This window comes from Thermobia domestica, chromosome 7 (assembly GCF_964235325.1).
Source record: "Thermobia domestica chromosome 7, izTheDome1.hap1.1, whole genome shotgun sequence".
In the NCBI taxonomy this organism is placed as follows: domain Eukaryota; kingdom Metazoa; phylum Arthropoda; class Insecta; order Zygentoma; family Lepismatidae; genus Thermobia; species Thermobia domestica.
Window position 1 is genome coordinate 205,152,607 of NC_137460.1, and position 23,039 is coordinate 205,175,645.

The 23,039-nt window shown below is 36.8% G+C and overlaps 1 protein-coding gene across 1 annotated transcript in view; it reads left to right on the forward strand.

Moving 5' to 3' along the window:
• The window catches only part of LOC145690682 (ATP-dependent DNA helicase DDX11), a 117,420-nt gene that overhangs the window by 27,971 nt on the left and 66,410 nt on the right, over nucleotides 1-23,039 (forward strand). Inside the window, exons 6-7 of the mRNA XM_081765822.1 lie at nucleotides 1,751-1,985; nucleotides 16,922-17,074. Of these exons, the coding sequence (XP_081621948.1) occupies nucleotides 1,751-1,985; nucleotides 16,922-17,074 (388 nt within the window). The remainder of the gene's footprint in view (nucleotides 1-1,750; nucleotides 1,986-16,921; nucleotides 17,075-23,039) is intronic.

Genomic DNA, 23,039 nt, shown 5'->3' on the forward strand with positions numbered 1-23,039 from the left:
AAATCAACTCAGCCGATCAATCATTCTTCATAAAGATAATAATGTGAGTATGAGAATGTAATCAAAAATTTTCCGGAACTTCTTAGTCCCGCCTCAACCATAAATTTCATTTATGGAATGCAATACCATGAAAAGACAGATGCAGTCGCTATTCAGGAATAGGTGGAGACACACGTGTCACTAGTTTTCCCAGCTTCTGCATTGAGCACTTTGAGCATCTTGTATTGGATAGCGAACTGTTCGCATCTACAGATACATAGATGATAACGTTTGTCATCTGACCGAACTTCTGGTGTGGTAGAGTGTAATCTCATGATGAATTGGCAAATTTATTTATTTTCTAGAAGTAATGCAAATAACATTGTTTTCTGAATCAGAAATATAGATTGATCATTCTTGAAGACAGGAAGCATCGTTTAGATTACCGTATCAGAAACATTAAATGTTCATAAAACTTGATATGTAACGAAGTGAATGTATGGTGATGATGTAATATGTCAGGTAAACTCGTGATAGTATCTTAGTAATCCTGTGATATCGTAAGTTTCCCCAAAAGAACTTATTTCAACACTTAATCTGAATCACTTTCTTTGTTATGCAGCTCACATAAGGATAAGTGTATTGTCGCTCATATTTACACACTTACTGTAGTACCAGAAATCACCAAAATGACACTGAATCCATTTTCACTCATTCTTCTTTTTCACATCGTTATTGCAACTTCCACCACATATTCCACAGAACCAGTCATTACTTTTCAACTTTTTGGACATTAACATCGACGCTGGTGTTTATATTCTCCAGAGGTACCTGGAAGCTGATCATTGTTCTATTGATAAATTTGTCCTGGTGCAATGACTTCTGCAGCAATAAAGTGATGGCTTGGAAAACATCGCTCAAGTTGATAATGGTAGCACTTCATCTACAGAACCTACAAAGTTTTACGAGTTTTGCAATCATAGAAACGTTTTAATGTTCTGGTATTTAGTTTTCAGTAATTCAGGTTAAGGACAAAATACCTGCCAGAAGCTAAGAAGGTGATCGCTTTAAATAAGAGCTCACCAGTTAGAGTTAAACGCTAAGACTTGCAAACATTTTCACTTATCTTCGAGCTTCACCTTCAAATACAACATATTTCCACTTATTATAACGTATCTGAAGTTTCTCCTGCGGGCAATACCGTATATTTAGTATCTTGCAAAGCATCAACAATAATTCACAACGTTTTATACGTCTTTCAGAAAATATTTTTGCACGTTACGCCTTGCTCCACTGTGCCGTCAGTTCGTACAAAGCTTTATTGAATTTGTTGCTGTGTGCAGGAAGAAACTCGAAGCTTTCTTCCTTTATGATTCTCGTAACAGAGCTCACCAAAATTACTACGAGATTAACAGAATCACGGGACGATCTGATTTTACCATACTTGAAGTTCCTGAACTTAATAGGAGCTAGTGGCAGCGAATAGCTTACAGATACCATTCGTGCATTCACTGGAAAAGAGTGAGTAAAATGCTAGAAAAATTTCAGTCAGAATGACCGACACAGCATACACAAGTAGGATCTTTCAGTTACGAGGCAAGAAAGCTCTTTATTTATATATGGTGAAACATTATCGGAAAGAATTAATTCTGTGAGTAAATTAAAACAGACGGTTAATTAGATTCAGGGTGAGAAAAAAAAAATTTTTAAGATTTGCGGATATTTCTAAAATATCACGATTTGCTGTAAAAACAAATTATTTTGTTGTTAGGTGTTTGGAACTGCAGCGGAAGAAGAGCAAAGCGACACAGGTGTCTGTAGATGGTCGTGCTGTGAAAAAGTCTAAAGGTTCGGGTGGCTGTCCATATATGCGTCAAGGAGCAATGGAACGGTTATCGGAAGACATGTTGGGGGAAGTGCACGATATGGAAGAGATAGTGAATGCAGGGCGGGAGCTGAAAGCGTGTCCGTATTATAGCAGCAGAGCAGCTGTGAAAGAAGCACAGGTATTATTCTTTGGTTTATTTCTAGTAATATCTAATGAGATTTTAAAAATAACATCGTTTATCTTACTTCCATGTGTTAGTCAAATTGCTTGAGATTTAACAAATACGTTATTTCTTATTTTTAGTTATTTTTAAAAGGGAAATAGTTCATTGTTTGAGGTTTTTACGTTTCTCTCAGTTTACTTTTATATGCATTATGCACTAAATTTGCAAAACTTATATGAATATGTGCTTGACTGTTTAGAGTTGTATGCAATGGTTATGATAGTGTGGTGGCTTAGAGCGAATTTAAGTTAGAATCGTGACCGGCTGAATTAAAACAACAGATTTTGCATAGTGCTTATATACCTTCAATACAATCAATTTCTGGCGAGGTGGCCGATTTTCGGATCCGCCACTTTGAAAATACGAAGTCATTTTTGGTTTCTTTAAGGTCTTTCAACCGTTCTTCAAAAATAAAGTAAATGAAGAAAACAAAGATGTCTTCGTATTTCAAGATGGTACCTCCTCACAAATTAATTATAATGAGGTCACATAAAACTATGCAAAATCTGTTGTTACGATTTCTGTGCTAATCCACCACACTATAATTATGTGTCTTTCAATGTATAAAGGACCCCGCACTTTTCTTATGGAAAGTGGCTTTCGGCTAATGTTGTTGAAACTTCGCTGGTTGATAGTTCTTAACATGTGGATCAAAAGTCTCAATGGGCACAAAGACCGAAATCAACTCCTTCCCCCCCAAAAACCGCCTCCAAGTAGCTGGGGGGATTGAACTGATTTCAGCATGTAAAACAATTTGTTGTTTTGATCAACTCAACAAGGACCCCAAACAACCACATGTTAGACTATCAAACTACCCCACTTGACACCGCCCTTTTTCCCCCCACATATCCCCCCCCCCCCCGCGAATTACCTTACGGATGTTCCATATTACTGTAGTTTATAGTTGCGCGTATCTATTGAAATACCTACAATTTTGGTCTCACCGACGATATAATGGGTTTCACGTATCGCTGATTACGAATCTGAGGTGAGAGTTCTAGAATTCAAGATGGAGGATCAATATGGCGGATCAAAAACACGAAACTCCTGAATGTAGCCACAAATAGCTGTTTACTAGGGTATTTTGGGTCGTTGGTTACGAATCTGAGGTCAAAATTCTTGAATTCAAGATTGCAGATCCAATATGGTGGATAAAAACGTCGAAGCCACAAATCGTAGTAGACTAGAGTGTTTTTAGATCTCTGTTTAAGTACGCAACATTCCTTGATACTTCAGCCACCATGTAGAATTATTCTGCACCCTTTTCCTTTACCAAAACCCACCACAGATATCTTAATGCTGAACGGTGTTAAAATAATTCATCAATTATCTGTTCATTATTTTCATCATTTCGGTTTGCAGCATCTAATGTGGTACTTAGCAATGAGTCATCGGGATATCTAATATTCTGTAAATGTCGTGCATGGCCTAAATACCACAAGACACTTGCTACGTGCGCACATGTACCTAATGTACGAGCACCACTTTGACATATACAGTAGTAACCTTGAATACCATTTTGATCATAATCCTGGTCATCTTCATCATTGGCTACATATGCTATGAAAACTTGATGCTTAGTTGCATTGCGGAACCTTGAGTAGAGACGTATGCGCAGGAATCCCGGTTCAGTTACGTTTTCGTCAAGCTGGAATTGCTCATCCTTATCTCGTATTAGTTTATCGTGGACGTAAGAGGATGAGAGATCTACCTGATATGTGCCTACAGTCAAATCTCGTAAGTAGTTTAAGTTAAGTACAGAGAAATCAATTAGGCTTTGATCATTCAGCGGTACCCATTGACCGTTACTTCTAATAAGATTATCTACCTCCACTCTTGCTTTAACAACGTTCGGCATGAGTGACCTATTTCCCATTTCTCTAGCTAATTCAATGGTTGCATCTTGCATGAAAATAACGGGATGGTATCTGTTCAAAATAGCTCCAGCTATGCGATAGAAACTATTCAGTTTCTTTGCATGTTGCAGATTCAATCTTTGTGCTAGAAACTTAAAAACAGATCTTAGATGCCCGTTTCTTGCCTCGACTATCCATCGACTTTAGTAACTAGTCGAGAAGTATTCGCATCTTCTGTTGATAGTTGTCTTTCACGTGGTAGTAGGAGTGCGGGCATTCTATGATCAATTCCTAAATATTCCAGTAAAGGAATTGCATCGCGGTATCCTCTGTCTACTAACACAATGACCAGGATTATGATCAAAATGTTATTCAAGGTTACTACTGTACATGTCAAAGCGGTGCTCGTACGTTAGGTACATGTGCGCACGTAGCAAGTGTCTTGTGGTATTTAGGCCATGCACGACATTTACAGAATATTAGATATCCCGATGACTCATTGCTAAGTACCACATTAGATGCTGCAAACCGAAATGATGAAAATAATGAACAGATAATTGATGAATTATTTTAACACCGTTCAGCATTAAGATATCTGTGGTGGGTTTTGGTAAAGGAAAAGGGTGCAGAATAATTCTACACGGTGGCTGAAGTATCAAGGAATGTTGCGTACTTAAACAGAGATCTAAAAACACTCTAGTCTACTACGATTTGTGGCTTCGACGTTTTTATCCACCATAATGGATCTGCAATCTTGAATTCAAGAATTTTGACCTCAGATTCGTAACCAACGACCCAAAATACCCTAGTAAACAGCTATTTGTGGCTACATTCAGGAGTTTCGTGTTTTTGATCCGCCATATTGATCCTCCATCTTGAATTCTAGAACTCTCACCTCAGATTTGTAATCAGCGATACGTGAAACCCATTATATCGTCGGTGAGACCAAAACTGTAGGTATTTCAACAGATAAACAGATACGCGCAACTATAAACTACAGTAATATAAAACATCCGTAAGGTAATTCGCGGGGGGGGGATATGTGGGGGGAAAAAGGGCGGTGTCAAGTGGGGTAGTTTGATAGTCTAACATGTGGTTGTTTGAGGTCCTTGTTGAGTTGATTAAAACAACAAATTGTTTTAATGCTGAAATCAGTTCAATCCCCCCAGCTACTTGGAGGCGGTTTTTTGGGGGGAAGGAGTGGATTTCGGTCTTTGTGCCCATTGAGACTTTTGATCCACATGTTAAGAACTATCAACCAGCGAAGTTTCAACAACATTAGCCGAAAGCCACTTTCCATAAGAAAAGTGCGGGGTCCTTTCCCTAAGCTGTAAAATATTTAGTTTCTAAGATACATTTGTAAAATATACATACATGTGTAAGTGGGTCTTTCCTCACCGCTTCACATAATACCCCTTGAAGAAATTCAGACATTTGTCTCACCGTTGCACAGGGTTGACTGGTTTAAACCAAAAATAACGAAAAATGCTTTAAATCGTGTGAACTTCATGGTGACGTCTCCACATATCAAACCATCAACATTACGTTTATCTACTTTTCACCTTTTAATCAAGGTCCCGTGTTCAATTCTCGATCGAACCACAACCCATCTTTCAAGTGTAAACCAAGTAGCGATTCGAGGTGTCCCGTTAAGCGAAAGTCTTTTCCGTGATAACCTTGGTATTTCATAAAGATGTTAAGCCTAAACATACGAAACGAAACCAAATTATATATTTGTACTTGCCTGAGAGCCTGTTTTATAAAAAAGCCAAGGTTGCTTAAATATATTGATAGAAATTTTCAAAATTTATCAACTGCCTACGTAGCTTCCAACATCAGCTTGGATTCGACTTTGTTTTACTTTATTGAAGGATACCTACATACCAAATTTGTAATTTAATACCTCAGTTTTAGCGTAGTGATTATGATACGTTGACCTTAAATTTTTACATACAAATACATTTAAAGCAATAATAGGACTTTTCCAATGGCTAAGGCGGGAGTTTCCCGATTTATATGTAATTCTGTATAATGTTTTTACTTGTGTAACTGTTTATCTTTTTGTCCTTCTGAAATGACTCTTGACAATTATACTAACAACTAGGCCTATGTAAAGATCATTACACCGTATTTTTATCAGGAGTCCTTCGTGAGTGAGTCGGCAATTGCATTTGTGACCAATTAGTCCCGGTTTCGTGTCCAAATGGACAATTTCTCTTGGATGTAAGCCGAGAAGCGGTTTGGATTTCACTTTAAGCTTATGTGAGCCCTTCCAGCATAACCTTGCTGCATAATAACACCAGGGGGTGAAAAACTAATTTCTGTCCACATCTATTTGGTCTAGGAATTAATTCGTGCGGGTGGACAAGAGATGGCGCAAAGAACGGAGCGTCCCACAGTTCCGTGTATCCACACATGTGTTGCAAACCCCTGTCATCGCGTATCGTTCGTAGTATAGGGCAGTGGATTAAAGCGTCAACAACACCAGTTTGTAGTTAAGTGAATATGGCGCAATTTGTGCCTGATAAAGTGTTTTTGCGGGGTGTCCTGCTGCATTACTTTAACATGCAGAAAAGTGCGACTGAAAGTCATCGTATTTTGGTGGAAGTGTATGATGACCATGCTCTAGCTGAGCGAACGTGTCAGAAGTGGTTTGCACGGTTTAGAAGTGGTGATTTCGGCTTGGCAGACCAAGAGCGAGCTGGACAGCCAAAAAAATTTCAAGACGAAGAATAGACAGCATTGCTCGAGCAGGATTCGTGTCAAACGCAGGAACAACTTGCAGCAGCATTAGGCGTTGATCAAACAACAGTCTCCAAACGCTTGAAAGCCATGGGAATGATTCAAAAGATGTCACATTGGGTTCCACATGAATTGAAAGACAGAGACGTTGAAAGACGAAAAACTATTTGCGAATTGCTGCTTCAACGACAGCGCAGAAAGGGGTTTCTGCATCGAATTATTACGGGTGATGAGAAGTGGATCCATTACGAGAACCCTAAACGAAAAAAGGCCTGGGTGAAACCAGGTGAACAGGTCCATCACAACCAAAACGAGATATTCACTGTGCAAAGGTTATGCTGTGCATATGGTGGGATATGAAAGGTGTGGTGTACTATGAGCTGCTGCAACCGGGTGAAACTATGAACGGAGAACGTTATCGACGACAATTAATGCGTTTGAAGCAAGCTCTGGCCAGAACACGACCAGAATGGGAGAACAGACATGATAAACTTATTGTTCAACATGATAACGCTCGCCCACATGTCGCAAAACCGGTCAAAACCTATTTAGAAAATGTCGGATGGGAAGTTTTACCCCACCCGCCGTATTCACCAGACGTTGCTCCTTCGGACTACTACTTGTTCGATTGCATGAACAACGATTTGATTGGACAGCGGTTTACTTCTTCAGAAGATATCGAAACATGGGTCTCTGACTGGATCGCTTCCAAGGATGAGGACTTCTTTCGCCACGGAATCCGTACATTGCCTGACAGATGGGCGAAAGTGGTGGCTAGCGATGGACAATATTTTTCTTAAGGTATTTATGTATTTTGTGTTTGTACTACAGCTTCAATGTGTGCGTACCAACCGCACGAATTAATTCCTAGACCAAATAATATACATACATAGAGTAAATTATTTAAACCAAAAAAACCGGGTTTTTTGTTTTTTCAATAAAAACCATGGTTTTTGCCAACCCTGCCGTTGCACCAATTTGTCCAAACTTTTTGCAAAAAATCAGGGCTCTGGCTACTTAGCACTCTCCCCACATTCCGATTCACTTCTTCAAGAAGAGACAAGGTCGCTTATGTCGAATTGCATTTCTCTGGAGAAGAGTTCAGGTTCAACACAAGCGACTTGGTTTCCTGTCGACTGGTCTTATTCTTCTTGATGATAACACTCTCCCCCTACTCAGCACACAAACAAGAGACAAAATTGAAGAATTAGGGTGGGAACGGCTGCCCCACTCTCCGTACAGCCTCAGTTTAACGCCGAGTATTCTCCATCTTTTTCGGGTGTTAAAGTCTGCATTGCAAGGTGAACGATTCGAAACAGATGAAGTTACGGGGAATGTGAGGAGAGTGGCAATAGCAAAAGCCCTGATTTTTTACAAAAGATTTGAATAAATTAGTGCAACGGTAAGACAAATGCCTGAATCTCAATGGGGATTATGTGGAAAGGTGAGGAAGGATCCACCTACACATGTACTCTATAAATGTATCTTAAAAAATAAACTTTTTACAGCTTAAGGGAAACTTATATATTGAACGACCCATGTATATATCACTCTCACTTAGGAGAGTACGACCAAGAATAGTTATAATGTGCTACCTAACAGCATTTACTTTTTAAACGTATATACAGTACTTAAATAAGTAAACTTTTCCAGCAGAATATAAAGTGGTTTGTTGAAAAGCTACGCTAGAAACAACGTAACAATGAAAAACGGAGAATATTTAAATGCAGCAATTACTGAGTCCGTTATTGCGACGTGAAATTGTAAACTTTTGTTACTCTTTTACTCTACGCATTTTAATGAAAGTGACATGATAGAAACAGGTTTCAGGTAGTTACTAACTGCATTATGTTCAAAAATTCACATCAATTGGTTCAGCCGTTTGGCCGCCATCCGATCACATACAGAATTACTGTCCCTTCCAGGAGAGACACAATCTCAAGAACTATTTGATGGATCACGATATAGAAGGGTCAAAGGTCGGTGTCCATCCAGTTGATTCCACAACCAAAAGTTGATTCTCTCATGTATTCCTATGGGATAATACACCAATCGGCGAAGCAAATTCCTCTTGTGCGTTGCAACACACATTTTAACTGTTAGTATGGTTGGCTGTGAACTAGGCAACAGTGTTCAATTTTTAAGGGGGATGTTGGTTTACCAAAAACTCATTTATATTTTTTTAAATTTTTCACGTTGTCTACATTGTAACAAACCAAACTCCTTTACGTGGTGTACACGGTGACACTGCAACTTGTCAGTGTAAATTGCAAAGTGTCCAAAAACAAAGATGCGGTCTTTTTTTTTCTTTTTCTTTTAAGTCATCCATATTTTGCAGAACAATGGTCCTTTTCACGCAAATGTATTGTGGCTACGAAATACTTCACTTGAGTTTGCGTTTTGACTGTCAGTTCTTTTTTTTTTTTTTTTTTTTTTTCCTAAAGTTATCTTTGTAATGACACTAATTACTAATGTGCAGTCCCAGTCTTAACCTTCTGAGTTGTATAAAGTGAATTTCCAAGGCTGCATAAAACGGTGGAGTAGAGAAAAGCTAATACCATGATACTGTGAGCTACGCAACTTCCGTGATGAGTATCACATTGAAATATTTATTGAAAGCTTTCGTGGAATGGTAAGCCAGGGTGTCAATTGGTCACGAAAGTCATGAAAAAGTCACGAAATCAGAAATCGGTCATGAAAGTCATGAAAAAGTCACGATATTTGGCTTTTTTTTTTTTTTTTTAAATCTGTGCAATTAAAAATGTAGACTGGAAAATTTTGCTCTATTAAACATCAAAAATTCATTACCAAAAATGTCTATGGTTGGCATGAGATGCTATCAAATCGCAAATAAAGCACGCTTCAATTGCATGCATGAAAATTCGGCCCAATTCGCACCCAAATTCAGTCTTGAGAATGTTACTAAATTTTTATGGTTTGGGAAAGAAAAGGTCACGAAATTTCATTTTGGAATTTTAGTAGACACCCTGTAAGCGAATAATTAAATAGTTTGAGTAAAAAGCTTGGACATTTACGCGTTGCTATGTCATTGCGTGTTCCTTCTCAGTTGTTTTGGAGGAGAAGAAAGTACATAAATCTTCTCGCGGCGTATGTTTACTAGTTTAAAATTGGTAACAGAGGAGATAATACGAGGACCAGTCAAAAGAGTTCCTGAAATGATCCGAAAGTTGCAGTTTTGGTATTAGTGATGCAATCACAATGAATCTTGTACAATACAGTCCTTAGGTTACCTATTTATGAATTTGACAAGTGTGAACAGGCCATAGCAGTCAGTGCATGAATAGCTAACTGAACGGATGGTGATCAGTTAGAGCAACGCGCAAAAACATCAAATTCATATGCAAAATAGGGAAATGAGCTTCGATAGCCTTGAAAACAGCTTACGGTGGCAGTGCTTTAAGGAAACAGCACCGGTACCCGTTTCGCAATCGTGGAAGAGATCAAAACCAACGTGACGGCTGAACTTCGAAAGATACCAAAAGAGGACTTTCGTCGATGTTTCCAACAATGGCAGGAGCGGTGGAGCAAATGTGTGTATGTTCAGAAGGCGAGTAAGTAAATGTGTATTTATATTGTGATAATAAAGAGTTACAACAAAATTCCGGAATTTTTGACTGCTCCTCGTATCTTACACTAGAAGATACCCTTATTTATGACTCATCCTGTCCATAATCCCTCGTATTGCCTTGACAATGAGTTGAGTTGAGTTTAACATCTCTTTCAGCAGCGAGACTATATGAGATAGGATCTACTGATTTAACATAGAATCCGAACCACATGAGCTCCCGCCGGGAATCGAACCCGGGTCTCCCATACCAAAGGCCTTGACAATGAATGCAAAAGGAAAAAAAAAATCTTTGAGTTTTACGTCCCACGGTTATGCCGGTTAGGCTAAAGGAGACGGTGATGATGAGTAATGAATGAAATGGTGGAATGAAGAAAGTGGAAGGAAACGGGAGAACCCCGAGAAAACCCACGCACGCGGTGTTTGTCCACCACAAAGTTCACATGGCGGGGGCTGGGATCGAACCCGGGACCCCAAGTGAATGCAAAAGGAAAGCGGGAATTTCATAAAATGTAAAATATTACGGCTTCACAAAGTTCCTTCCCACTTTTTTGAATTTTATTAAATAGCTTAAAGACAGTGGAGAATATAAAAAATTTGGAAGTAAACGAGGTAGTATTTGCAAATATTATATGAACTAATAATTGGTTTGAAGTTTTTTGTATAGTGCAGAATTTTTAATGTAAAGTACAAACAATTGTGGTGTTGTAAATTGCGCATCCAAATTTCTGGTCCACAAGAAAAGATTTGGAATTGGTTATTATTTTATTTAATAATATTTTATAGGTACTATTCAGCTCACTTCGTACATTTCTGATATTCTTCATTGTCTGTAAATTATTAAAGAAAGTGGGATGAACGTAATGAAGAGCTTAACACGTAATGAGCATGCGGGATATGCAAGGTCAACAGTCGGTTGCTTGTATCAGATGTAAAGCGTATAAAATGTAAAAATGTTATTTCAAGAAACCGTATTAAGTAATGATGTACGAGCAATTATATAATTAAGTAATGATAAATTATCTCTTGGTACTAGCTTTTCTTGTAGGTAAGTAAACGGTTTCAATAAAATTTAATATAAAAACATTAAAGCGTGTTATATATACTATTCGTAATAAAAGGAGGAAACAATCGATTTAAACTTATTTTTATGCACTAGATCCTTTGTTGGGGCGAATTCAATAACACACAAAGAATGAACAAGTGAATGACTGTACCGGGACTGGAACCCGGAATCTCTTGCATACCGTGCCGACGTGTTAAACACTACGCCAGCTAGAGAAAGTGTGTGGCTCTTCTGGGAAGCAGACGGAGTGGAGTAGTGGTTAACGCATCGGCACGGTATGCCTGAGATCCTGGATTCGAGTCCAGGTACAGTCATTTACTTTTTCCCTCCTTGTGTGTTATTAAAGTTTGCTGTTCACTATTTTATATTCAACCTGTTCATTGCCATACAAATGAAAGCCTGCCGGTGGTTCATTCTTGTGACAAGTCAATCCAGTCAGAATTGTTGCTACCTACATCCATAATGCCCATCTTCATAATATACTTTGCCTTTCTTGATCTAAACATAATTCATCTTTCTACAGGTTTCCGATGTAGATGTTGATGCTCTCTGCTTATTTACGTTTTCTCTCTACCAATGTCGATTCCATTATTAAATAGCTCTTACATGACAATAGAGTTAAGCTATTATTTAAATACATTGTTTGGTTAGTTTTATGATTTTCATATCTAAGCAACTTAATCAACAATAGTTACTTTTTTAATCGTCTAGCAATAGCAATTAATAGCACATTGCATGCCATCTTCATTTCATGCATATAAACATTAATTTTCGTTAAATGTTACGGAACTTCTGGAAATGATTCAACAACTTATTCTTATGTAAACATCGGAAATAAGATAGCAGTGAGTATTTTTATATTTAATTTTCCTTATTTCAAAACTTGGAATAGATGTAGAATCTGGTGCCATTTTGTCTGCTGGGTAATTAAGTGTAATAATGAATTACGTAATTGAACATTAGAACATTATATTGCTTGAAATTTTCCTAAATTTAGATTGTTTAGAGTTTTGTCTCTTTTAAAAGTCGTACAAATACTTTTGAACAAGTATGTTCAGCAAAGATTTACAAGAGCCAATGAGATTTCATTTTTGGCCCTTTTCTTTCAAAGAGACGTTTCTGTGAATGGCGATAGATCTTGGTGAAGAGATCAAGACTGATCTAAATATTACACATTGATCTCCTTTATTAGTTTTAATCTTATTTGTTTTAGCACTAAGGCTATGAGGTGTAGGTCTAACATGGAATCCAAGCCTGATGTATTATCACCAGGGATTAGACCTGGACCTTTTGCATCAAAAGCTAAAACGGTATTTCGCCACAAAGGAAACAATCTTTCGCTGATTGTGTTACGTATGTAGAAGGAAATTTTCAGCTCACTAATATGCAATTCAGTTCCAACCTTCTGAGGAACGCGAATTTCCGCAGAGAATCATTGTTCATACGTATGTTAATTTTTTCTTCGGAATTTGTCTTTGACATATTGAAGTAGCACACAGTGTCCAATATCACATGATCGTTAATTAATAAAAGTGAATGTAATCATAAGAAAAGTGGCCTTTGTTGCAAATCGTTCTAATTTACACAACTTCACCGTTAAGAAAATTAGTAGTCTTATTGAGGAACCTAAATATTATTTCAACAGGTGTTTTTGAGAATATTTACATCACTTCAGGAATTGAATCTGGACACATTGTCTCCTTACAGTGAATTGTCAGTTAAAAATTATAAATAATTTTCAACTTAATACCTGATACCAACAAAAAGTATAGAACTAGCTTTCAGGAGAAATGTCATTGACAAATTACACAAACCAAAATAAATGTTCAACCATCTAAATTCACAAAATTTTTGAAGTGTTAAATCTGCCAATGGAATTAGTGTTTACAACAGCCAGAAATGAATTGAGAGATAATTACATAGAGCAATAAAGTAAAGACATATTGTGGAATTCCGCATGAGTTATTGATGTGAATAGTGTTTACTTAAAAAACAAGGAATGTAAATACAGAGACAGTTATTAAGGATAATCAAAAAATTAAGGCACTGAATACTCTCTATACGTATTGTTCTTTAAAACAAAAATAGAAGGTGTAAAAGTGAGGATCCGGTGACACGAATAAAAATGGTACTGATGACATTCCCAGAGAGGAAAGAAATATTCAATTAAAGTACTAAACAAGAAGGCACCCTATAGCTTCTATAAGCGGATGGATATAATCTTGTTTTTGATCGCATCTTGGCCAGGCAATTGAACTGATTAACATTGACTTATATCGAATTGGGTTTTTATCATGCTACTTTCATTAACATGCGTATAGTAAGAGAAGTAATGGGATTTCAAAATTTATGCGGAAAATAGAATGTTTCACGCCACAACAATTATTATCTATCTATTAAAATGCTACAATAGCAACAAAGGTGCCTGAGCTCCAACCTATAACTTTGGATTTCAAACCTTTGATTAACGGTTATTTGTGATTTCACGTTTAATAAAGACAAATATTTTAAAGTATGTGTACTTTAAATAATTTTTTTAAATAGATCCGTTTTTCATAAAGTTTATCCTTTTTAAATTACTGTTCAAAGCCTTTGTATTTTATTAAGCCTTTTCCAAACTTAATGTAAATGAATTATGCTGCCATCTTTGGAGTTCTTTTAAACTATACGTTTGTGGACGTTTATATGTTTGTGGCCAATCCTTTCGACAATGAGATCTCAGAAACAACAGGCTCTAGAAAGATAACGTTTTCATTGATCGATTGCAAATTTTATGTAGATAGTCCAGTTCTAATTGAATATTTTAAAAACATGACTATTATTTGTTTTATTACATTTACGAATACACTGGAAGTATTGAAAATAGAAAATAAAAGAAGTTTAGCATCATATCCTCCGCATTATACATTCCAACACCACATAATTGTATACAGGGGTTGTATACCTCTTAGGGGTTTGTTTCATGGCCAAATGATGATGAAAAACGAAGGATAACCATTTCTCCACTCTAAATTGAATCTTTATTGCTTGGAGTGTTTTGCCAAATGAACACCATATATCACTGATATAATTAATTGTGTGTGTAATGTATTTGCTTATTACATACTGCATGCAAGAAGAAAGAAAACACTGATCATACGTGAATTAAAAACTCCAACCAGAAGCAATGGGGGCGCGGTGGCTCAGTGGTAAAGCGTTCACCTCCGGTGCTTGGGGTCCCTGGTTCGATCCCAGCTCGCGCCTTGTGGACTTTGTGGTATACAAACATCGTGCTCGTGGGTTTTCTCGGGGTTCTCCCGTTTCCTCCCACTTTCTTCATTCCACCATTTCATTCATTTCTCATAATCACCGTCTCCTTTAGCCTAACTGGCATAACCGTGGGACGTAAAACTCAAAAGATTTCATTTTTTTCCAACCGGAAGCAGGTTCAAATCTTGCAAACGGTGCGAGATATTGAAAAAGTAATCGAAAAAAAATCTCCCCTTTATGGTATATCTTGCCAATTTTTATTAAGACGTCTTTCACTTGTGTTTGTAAAGGGACATGTACAGATGTGAGGAACAACAAGATTCATGCTCGTATGTGAATTATGCGCTGTGTAGAGAGCGCAGTTTCAGTTAGTCTATTATTAAATTTAAATATCAGGACCTTTAAAGAGAAAGGGCGAACTCGAAAAATCGATTTTTAAATTTTTTTTCTCTCGCATCAGATAGGTCTGGTCAACACATTGATACCACGTTTTGCCCTGGTTCGCTCTTAGTATTCTCATAGTTTCTAGATAAAGTGAAAATTTTCAGCTTACTCTCCCAACATCCCGATTTCGGGATTCGCCCTTTCTCTTCCAAGGTAGTGAATTACCCGTTTTCCATTATGGTGGGCTCTCAAGCTGGGTTTTTCATCGATGCGTACTATTTTTTTCAAGGGCTGACCCTCCAAGTGGGAAGATTTAATTAAGATAACTAGTAAGTTAGGACTGCCTAAACATAGATTTATCAAACACGAGAGCTCAAGGTGGCTTACAGTTGAAAAAAAGCATACTTAGAAAACCTAAGAAAGGAGGAAGCTCAAAAAGAAGTAAAGAAGAAAGATGAAACAAAACAACTAGCAAAGAGAGAGATATAATAGAGAAATTGACAAAAGAAAAAAGGGGCGTTGAGGACATAGAATCAATCTTTCGTCGTCTTAAGTCCTTCGGGACTTCGTGTCATGGATCTTAGTTGAGTTTTAATTTTTATTAGCTTACATTTTTCGCGATTATATTTTCTTTATTTATTGAGGTGGATCTTGGAAGAGACTAATCTTGCACGAAACAGTTAATTTATCCCAATAAAGTCCTGATTCGTTCATTTTGATATTAAGGGTTAGGCATTTTGCGGTCTCTAGACAAGGGCGTCGATTTCTGTGTAAATTTGAGGGGGCCATTCAGATGCAGAAGGCATATATGAAGATTTTAAGACAAATTTAATTCAAATTACGCTAAATATTTTATATTTATAAATACAATGAGGGGACCCTTATGAGCTTTGCGGGGGGAACGGGTCCCACCGCCCCCAAAGAAAAAATTGTACTTGAATTTGGTAATAATTAAATAGTAGATGTTTGTGGAAACTAATCCTTGATAAGAACCGTGTATGAACACTGAGGAAGTCTACGTGTGGTAGTATGATAATATTGAGTAAGTATACAAAGTTACAGCATATGATAATAACATCCGTTGAGTTTAATGTCTCTTTCAGCAGTGATGCTATATGAGACGGTACCTACTGATTAACGTGAAATCCGAACCACATGAGCTCCTCCGGGAATCGAACCCGGGTCGCCCACGCCAAAGGCGCGTACCTAACCCCTTAGCCACGAAGGAGCACGAACCTTAGAATTTGTAAATTCCACAGACAGATATATAAAATAAAAGATACCAAAATTTCCCTAATATGATCTGATTGTAGAGACATTTCTTTAAAAAAGAAATTGTCCTTTTTCTCTTAGAAATATGCCGACATTAACGTTAATGTCGGGACTCTTTTCTGAAAATGGACCTTCACCAAGTTTTCTTTCGGTTCGTAATAAGAAATTTGTATCTCGTCTGATTCGTATTATGTAAAATGGTATCTTCATTAGCAGACAGTTTATACATTGATATCATTAAAATTCGCACATCTAGAGGAATTGTTATGATATATAAGTAAACATTTACATGACTCAATACAAATAGAAGTCGGGAGACGTCAGCTACGAACGGTCGCCTCTTTTCGGATCCTCAGATATGTATCCATGTATTCTGGCAGGGTGCTCCCACTTTTTCTTTCTTTTCATTCTGTCTTCGTTCCTTCCATTGTGTTCATTCCATCAATTCTTTCCTTATCAGTCACCTGTATTTATCACACATGTAGCATGTAAGGATAACCGCGGAACGTTCGATGTTTATTCCGGGATACACATTTATTATATCCCCAGAATTAAGGACAATCAAATCCAGAAAAAAAGAAAGAATAAAAAATATTACTTAAGAGTGTGAATCAAAATGCTTCGAGTTTTAATATTGAATGCACTGTATGTAAAATATTGTAAAATGTATTACACTTCCACCGTTATTCTGAACTAAATATACTTCCGCAACATTTTACGTCTTCTTTTATTATAGGTGGTTGTTTTGCCTTACAACACTCTACTCCACAAGAAGACGCGCGAAGCGAGTGGATTGAAGGTGGCAGGCAATGTGATCATCATTGATGAAGCTCATAATCTCTTGGACACCATCACTCACATACACAGCGCTGAAGTCACAGGTTCGCAGGTGAGTTGGTAAAATAGAATATTTTTCTGTAACATTATTACTATTAATGATTTTAAGATGTATTTTGTATTATAACTGTACTTTTGTACAATGAAACTTGAATGTTTCCATATTTCGATTCTATAAAGAAGCTGTTCAGCTGTAAGAAACTAAGAATAATAGTAAACACAAATGTATTCTCATGGTTCTACATATGTAGAGCATACACCTATTTCCATCTACGTTTAAATCCAACAGTTGTTTCATTACTTAAAAGTTCTCACTCAAAGAATTATTGCATGTTTTTAATATGCTTTCTTAAAGAAACTGGAATAATAACTAAATGTCAGCAGGGACAGTAAAGATTTAAAGAAGACTACTCGAAAGCTTTATACCATAATTTTTGAGTGAATATTGATGAGCGTTATACCGTATTTTTTGATAAACTGCTTTGTGCAACACAACTTTTAAATTAAAATTATGTCAGATTGTTATATTTCAAAAAGAAGATCGCAAGTTCTGTGGTAATAAGTTAAAAGATTCCACAAAGCACTAAGTAGCGACACTAGAGAAATTATCGAAGCATTATCTTTTGAAATACTGGCGGGAAATAACAATTTGCTCTTGCTTATTATCATTTGTATTATTTAAACGGACTTTTTAAATAAGTGGAAAGTATCTTAAGCATTATAATGCAATACTAAATTACCCTTTCAAAGGGATGATTTTTTTTTTTTTATTATTATTATTATTGGGGCAATTGCAAAATCTCTTTTAAAAAATCGATGTAATTTGTACAGGGCTGGGAAAATACTATAAAGATGTTAGAAATACAGGTGACTTGTCAGAGGAAATCAAAGTGTGCGACGACGGAAAAGTAAGACAAAGTGATCTTTGCGACTTTGTGACCAGTGTCCCAATTTCATTTTAGTCGACGTGGATTTTGCCCCATAAAAAGGTTAAATTCGAGTAAACATGAACATCCGCTGCATAAAATAATAATAATAATAATAATTGAATGAATGAATATCAAAATATACCTAATGTAGACTACCGGGATGGGACACAAAAATTTGGATCGCAGTATGGATAACACTTTTGTGGATGAAACTTTTTTTCTATATATACTTCTTACTAAAGTTTGGTCAACTTGGAGTATAGGTATTATTCAGCGTATCGCCACGGATCTGGGAAAGGTCCATGGTTGGGGATACATCTGAATACATTTGTCAACATCAGTTTATGTGTTCCTTTTTACTACAGTCTAAACGTACAAAATAAGTGCAGCATTTATTTTAAAAAATAAAAATATTGGAGTCTGCTAAACTTGGGGATGATGTAATACAGTAGTTACAAAAAGACAGTGATTCGAAACTTGGAAGGCTTGTATGCATATAAGAGAAGCAGTAAAATTACATTCCGACAGTGGTTTGGTCTCAAATCAAAATCCAATTCAAAACATATAATCATAATAAAAAAAAAAAAAAAAAAAAAAAAGTACAATCATAAGCAGCACACAAACATGAGTTGAGTGATACGCTACTCTTTGTCATGTGAGAATAAATGTGAAATTGGGTACAAAAATGGGCAAATGATGCGAGACAATAGTCAACAAGGGCACAACTTGACATACTGTTGGTTATTTGGGCATTCGGTTTGTCTTCGGACACAACAAATTTCGTTCTGATTTGTTTATTCTTCAGATGCTGACGTGTACTTTCGTATCGAACATAGTGTTAAAAACAATTTCGATGTCATAATTCTGGTGTTAGATGTCAGTTCTTTTGCGTTTAGTATGACTGAAAGTTTGAAGCATATTATTTTGTTTCGTCCTTGGGCAGCATTTAAAACAGAAGTGAGTAGCTTCCACCTTAAAGAGACGCCCTGGGTTCTATCTCATATTATCTGACCTTATGCTGAATATGATTGTGTTCATGGCTTTCCTTGGGATTCCCTCTGTTATATATATATATATATATATATATATATATATATATATATATATATATATATAAATGACGTTTCCAGTGAATTCTTATACAACGTCTCTTTACTAGTACTTTTGGGGAGGTAAACAACCACGCACAGTAATAATTACCCCATCTACCATCTTTTAATCTGAGTGTATGAGTACTGACCTGCCACGTAGTATTATTTCCAGAGATGTCCTTTACATGCTCTTGTCCACTCAGTTTATATCATAAAATGTCCGGGAATCCCTATTGTCCTTTGAGGAATCCCTTGCGCTGCCACTGCACAAATCAGAAAACTACAAATTTGGATAGAGCAGGTTAGGATCCTTTGACGATATCATGCCGCATCACGTCTACACTCAGTAGTTTGTGCAATATTTAACTCTCAAGTTTGTTTACCCACGCTTTCGGGAGCCTATAACACGTAAACGACGAGGTTTTTGCACTATGTTTATTGGAACTTTTTTGTTTGTTTTACTCTCAGGAATCACTCCTCTGCTTTTATACAACGAATTTAGCGCCATACTGTATATATATAATATCTTCCATTTTCAGTAAAATATTTCGGATGCAGGGTAGTACTTTGTGCAATTCAGTTGGGTTTCATTGACTTTCATTCATTCTTACAGTACGATGAAACACATTTTGGGATGGGATGTCCATGCAGCGCATTGTTTCCTCATGTAAACCGACGTAAATACTTCTTGTGAGTGTGTTTAATCATCGTAGGAACCTAACAAAAGGATTCCTAGTTCGATCTCAGCTCCTGTCAAGCGGGCTTTGTGATTCATAAACACCTTGTCGAGATTTTCTCGGGGTTCTCCCGTTTTCTCCCACTTTCGTTATTCACGATTATCATCCATCTCCCTTAGCCTCGGTGCATAATTTGGGGGGGGGGGGGTTACATTATATCTAATAAATAAATAACAGAAGAATTCCTTGCTGTTCTATAGGCAAATTATAATTTTGCCAAAAACTTGCGTTAAAGTTCATTTGAGATTGCTGCGAATTGTTTAAAACAAAGTATATAGAAAAGGTTGATCCGTTTATATGTGTCCAATTGTAAACCGTCACCTCTGCTCCTCACAGCATTGACCAATCAGAATGATTCAAACAGCAGGAGAAAGCCAAAAGCCTCTAGTATCGCGCCCAGTTCGCGTATGTATAGTGTACATCATGGCTCTCAAGAGGAACGGTTTTGGGAAGGCTTCGTCATAGCACTTTTTTACGCCAAGTTTTCCGAGACACAGATTCAAAAACACTACAGGGAAACTGGGTGTGCATTAAGGATCAACTGCCATCAAGAACATAATTAATCGACATAAATACCACAACGTTCCAGCGCTTCATTCACCCAGTAAGAGGATTAGAAAATGAGATGTACTGTTGTCACTCCACTTGTAGCATGGAAGTTGCGCTGAATGGCCCTGCAGAAGAACTTCCTGCACAACATGTGATGGCAAGTCGATTGCACGTGGCACAGTTAACTGTGAACTACAACCTAAGTGGCAAATTAAAACTCCAGATGGTGTTTAAAAGTCGTGGACATGTCCTTACTGCGACCTATCGGAAGGAAAAAAAGACCTGGGGAAAAGAGGATATTTCTTGTCACAGTCGATGAAGCATGGATTTATCTATCAGATTGCAACAAAATTCAAGCCGTAACGTACACCCCACGAGACGCAAAGACCCATCCTGACTACTTCCGTCAGTTCAAAGTAAGTTTCTCGAAGGGATTTCTGATTGTCGCGGGATACTGCCATGAAGGCATGTTAACGATTCGGCAGGTGTCTGAAGGATTAAGATTTCTGGGCTCGGCATCTCCATCATGTTACCCCGTCACGTTTGAGGGATGGTGTCCCTCGGCAATCACACTATCCGAGGAAAGGGAAGGAAAGAAAGCGTCTTGAAACCTGTATGTTACACATCATCCCGGCATTTGCCTGGTGTGAAAGAGGAAAAGAACTCAGGATGGCTGGGCTGAAAAAGCTTAATCGACGCTAATTAACTCCGTTTTTTATCAGCAACATATCCTGACACCAATTTATACAGAAGATTTGCCACGTTTGTATGGCAATGCAGTAAGTCAAGTTCGTGTGCATATAAATAAGGTCTCATCACATATATCCCGTTCTACACAGAAATTTCTGCAACAGATGACGACAGACACCAGAATCGAAGCTATTCCTTTCTAGGACATACAATGAAGTCATCTGATGCCAATCTCGTGAATTTTCGCGGCTTTGGCCTATTGAAAAGAGCACTTGTATCTCGTCGTGTCACCGCTGTTCGTGGAGTCTGGAAAGCCTGCAAAAAGGAGTGGCTCAAGATTCCCGTTCATGTACTTCAACGGAGCCTCCTTGAATGGAAATTACGGTGCAAGGCTAATCCCAGCACACATGGTGCTCACATGAGGGCTCCGATGGTAGTTCCGTGGCTTTTCTTAAGGTAGATGAAGCGTCAAAATCGGACATGCAGTATATAAACGGATCAACCTTCTGTATACAGGATAGACCATTTATCTTAATACGGTCTTGTAAATAAAAAAAAAAAAATAAATAAATAAAATTAAAAAAAAACAAAAGAAAGAAACACGCTGAAATTTTGTAGTATGCAAATATCGGCAGGGAACATTGTTTGACATACTCTGTGATACCATAAGGTTAATAATGTTTCCAACCCAATGTTAAGTTGTAATTTTTCAAATGGCACTACGTCAGGTTATTACATATTTCAAATCTACATGGGTCAATTCATTTCAAATCACCCAATTTTAAACAAAATTGTTGCTTAACACTTTTTATTTTCCAGATTTTTTAAATCATGAGTTCCCTATAGGTAGACAGTCACAAAACACTGTTTGAAAAAATTTATATGCCATAGTTTATTTTTTTTTCTGGCAGACAATTTTAAAATGGCGGTTGGGCAATTTTTTAATAAACGTGGTTTCCGGAAAGTTTAATTGCCAAGCTAGTTTTAAAGATATCAGAATAATTCAGAAAACAGTGTGTCAGCATGAAATGAACTTCAAGTATACATTATTTTAATTTTTCTGTCATGCAAGAGAGTCAGTCAAACTCTTTACTGTAAACACTTGGAAAATGTATCAATCGTTAATTCTAAAGACCATTAGTTTTATGAAGGAAAGGAGATGAACTAATGATATGTTATTTCTGTGTTGAATACTTATATAACTACCTGTAGTATAAGTTTCAGTCCTAAAAATGCACTCTTTTTTTTCTAGAGCTTTTCCAAAATGGCTGAAAGCCTTTTAACGTCAATTTTCTGAGGTCAATGTCTAAAAAAGGACTAAAAATGTCTAAAAAAGGATAAATTACGTTTAAAAATTAGAACTCTCACCTATTGTTAGCACTGTCCATAGTTATTTAAAAGTAGAAATATTTGATCATTTTGTCTGTAATGATTTAATCGTCATTTGAGCAATGTAAATTTTAATAATTTCAAACTCTAGTTCGCTAACGTGGCACTGCACGAGCGTGTAGAAGGGTAGCGTTCTTACTGAAATTCACTGCTCTATTACTCTAAATGTAGTTGACTCTCAGTCATATTTTTTTTTTTTTTTTTTTTTTTGTAAGATATTTCTATTTGTATAAAGAACATTCTGTAGAATTTTCAGTTGTTTTCATTTAGTCCTTTTTTAGATGACCTGAAAAAATTGACGTTAAAAGGCTTTCGGCCATTTTGGAAAAGCTCTAGAAAATAAAGGGGTGCATTTTCAGGACTAAAACTTATACTGCAGGTAGTTATATAAGTATTCAACACAGAAATAACATATCATTAGTTTATCTCTTTTTCTTCATAAAACTAATGGTCTTCAAAATTAACGACTGATATATTTTCCGAGTTTTTACAGTAAATAGTTTGATTGACTCTCTTGTATGATAGAAAAACTAAAATAATTTATACGTGAAGCTCATTTCATGCTGACACACTGTTTTCGGAATTATTGTGATATCTTTAAAAATAGCTTGGCAATTAAACTTTCCGGAAAC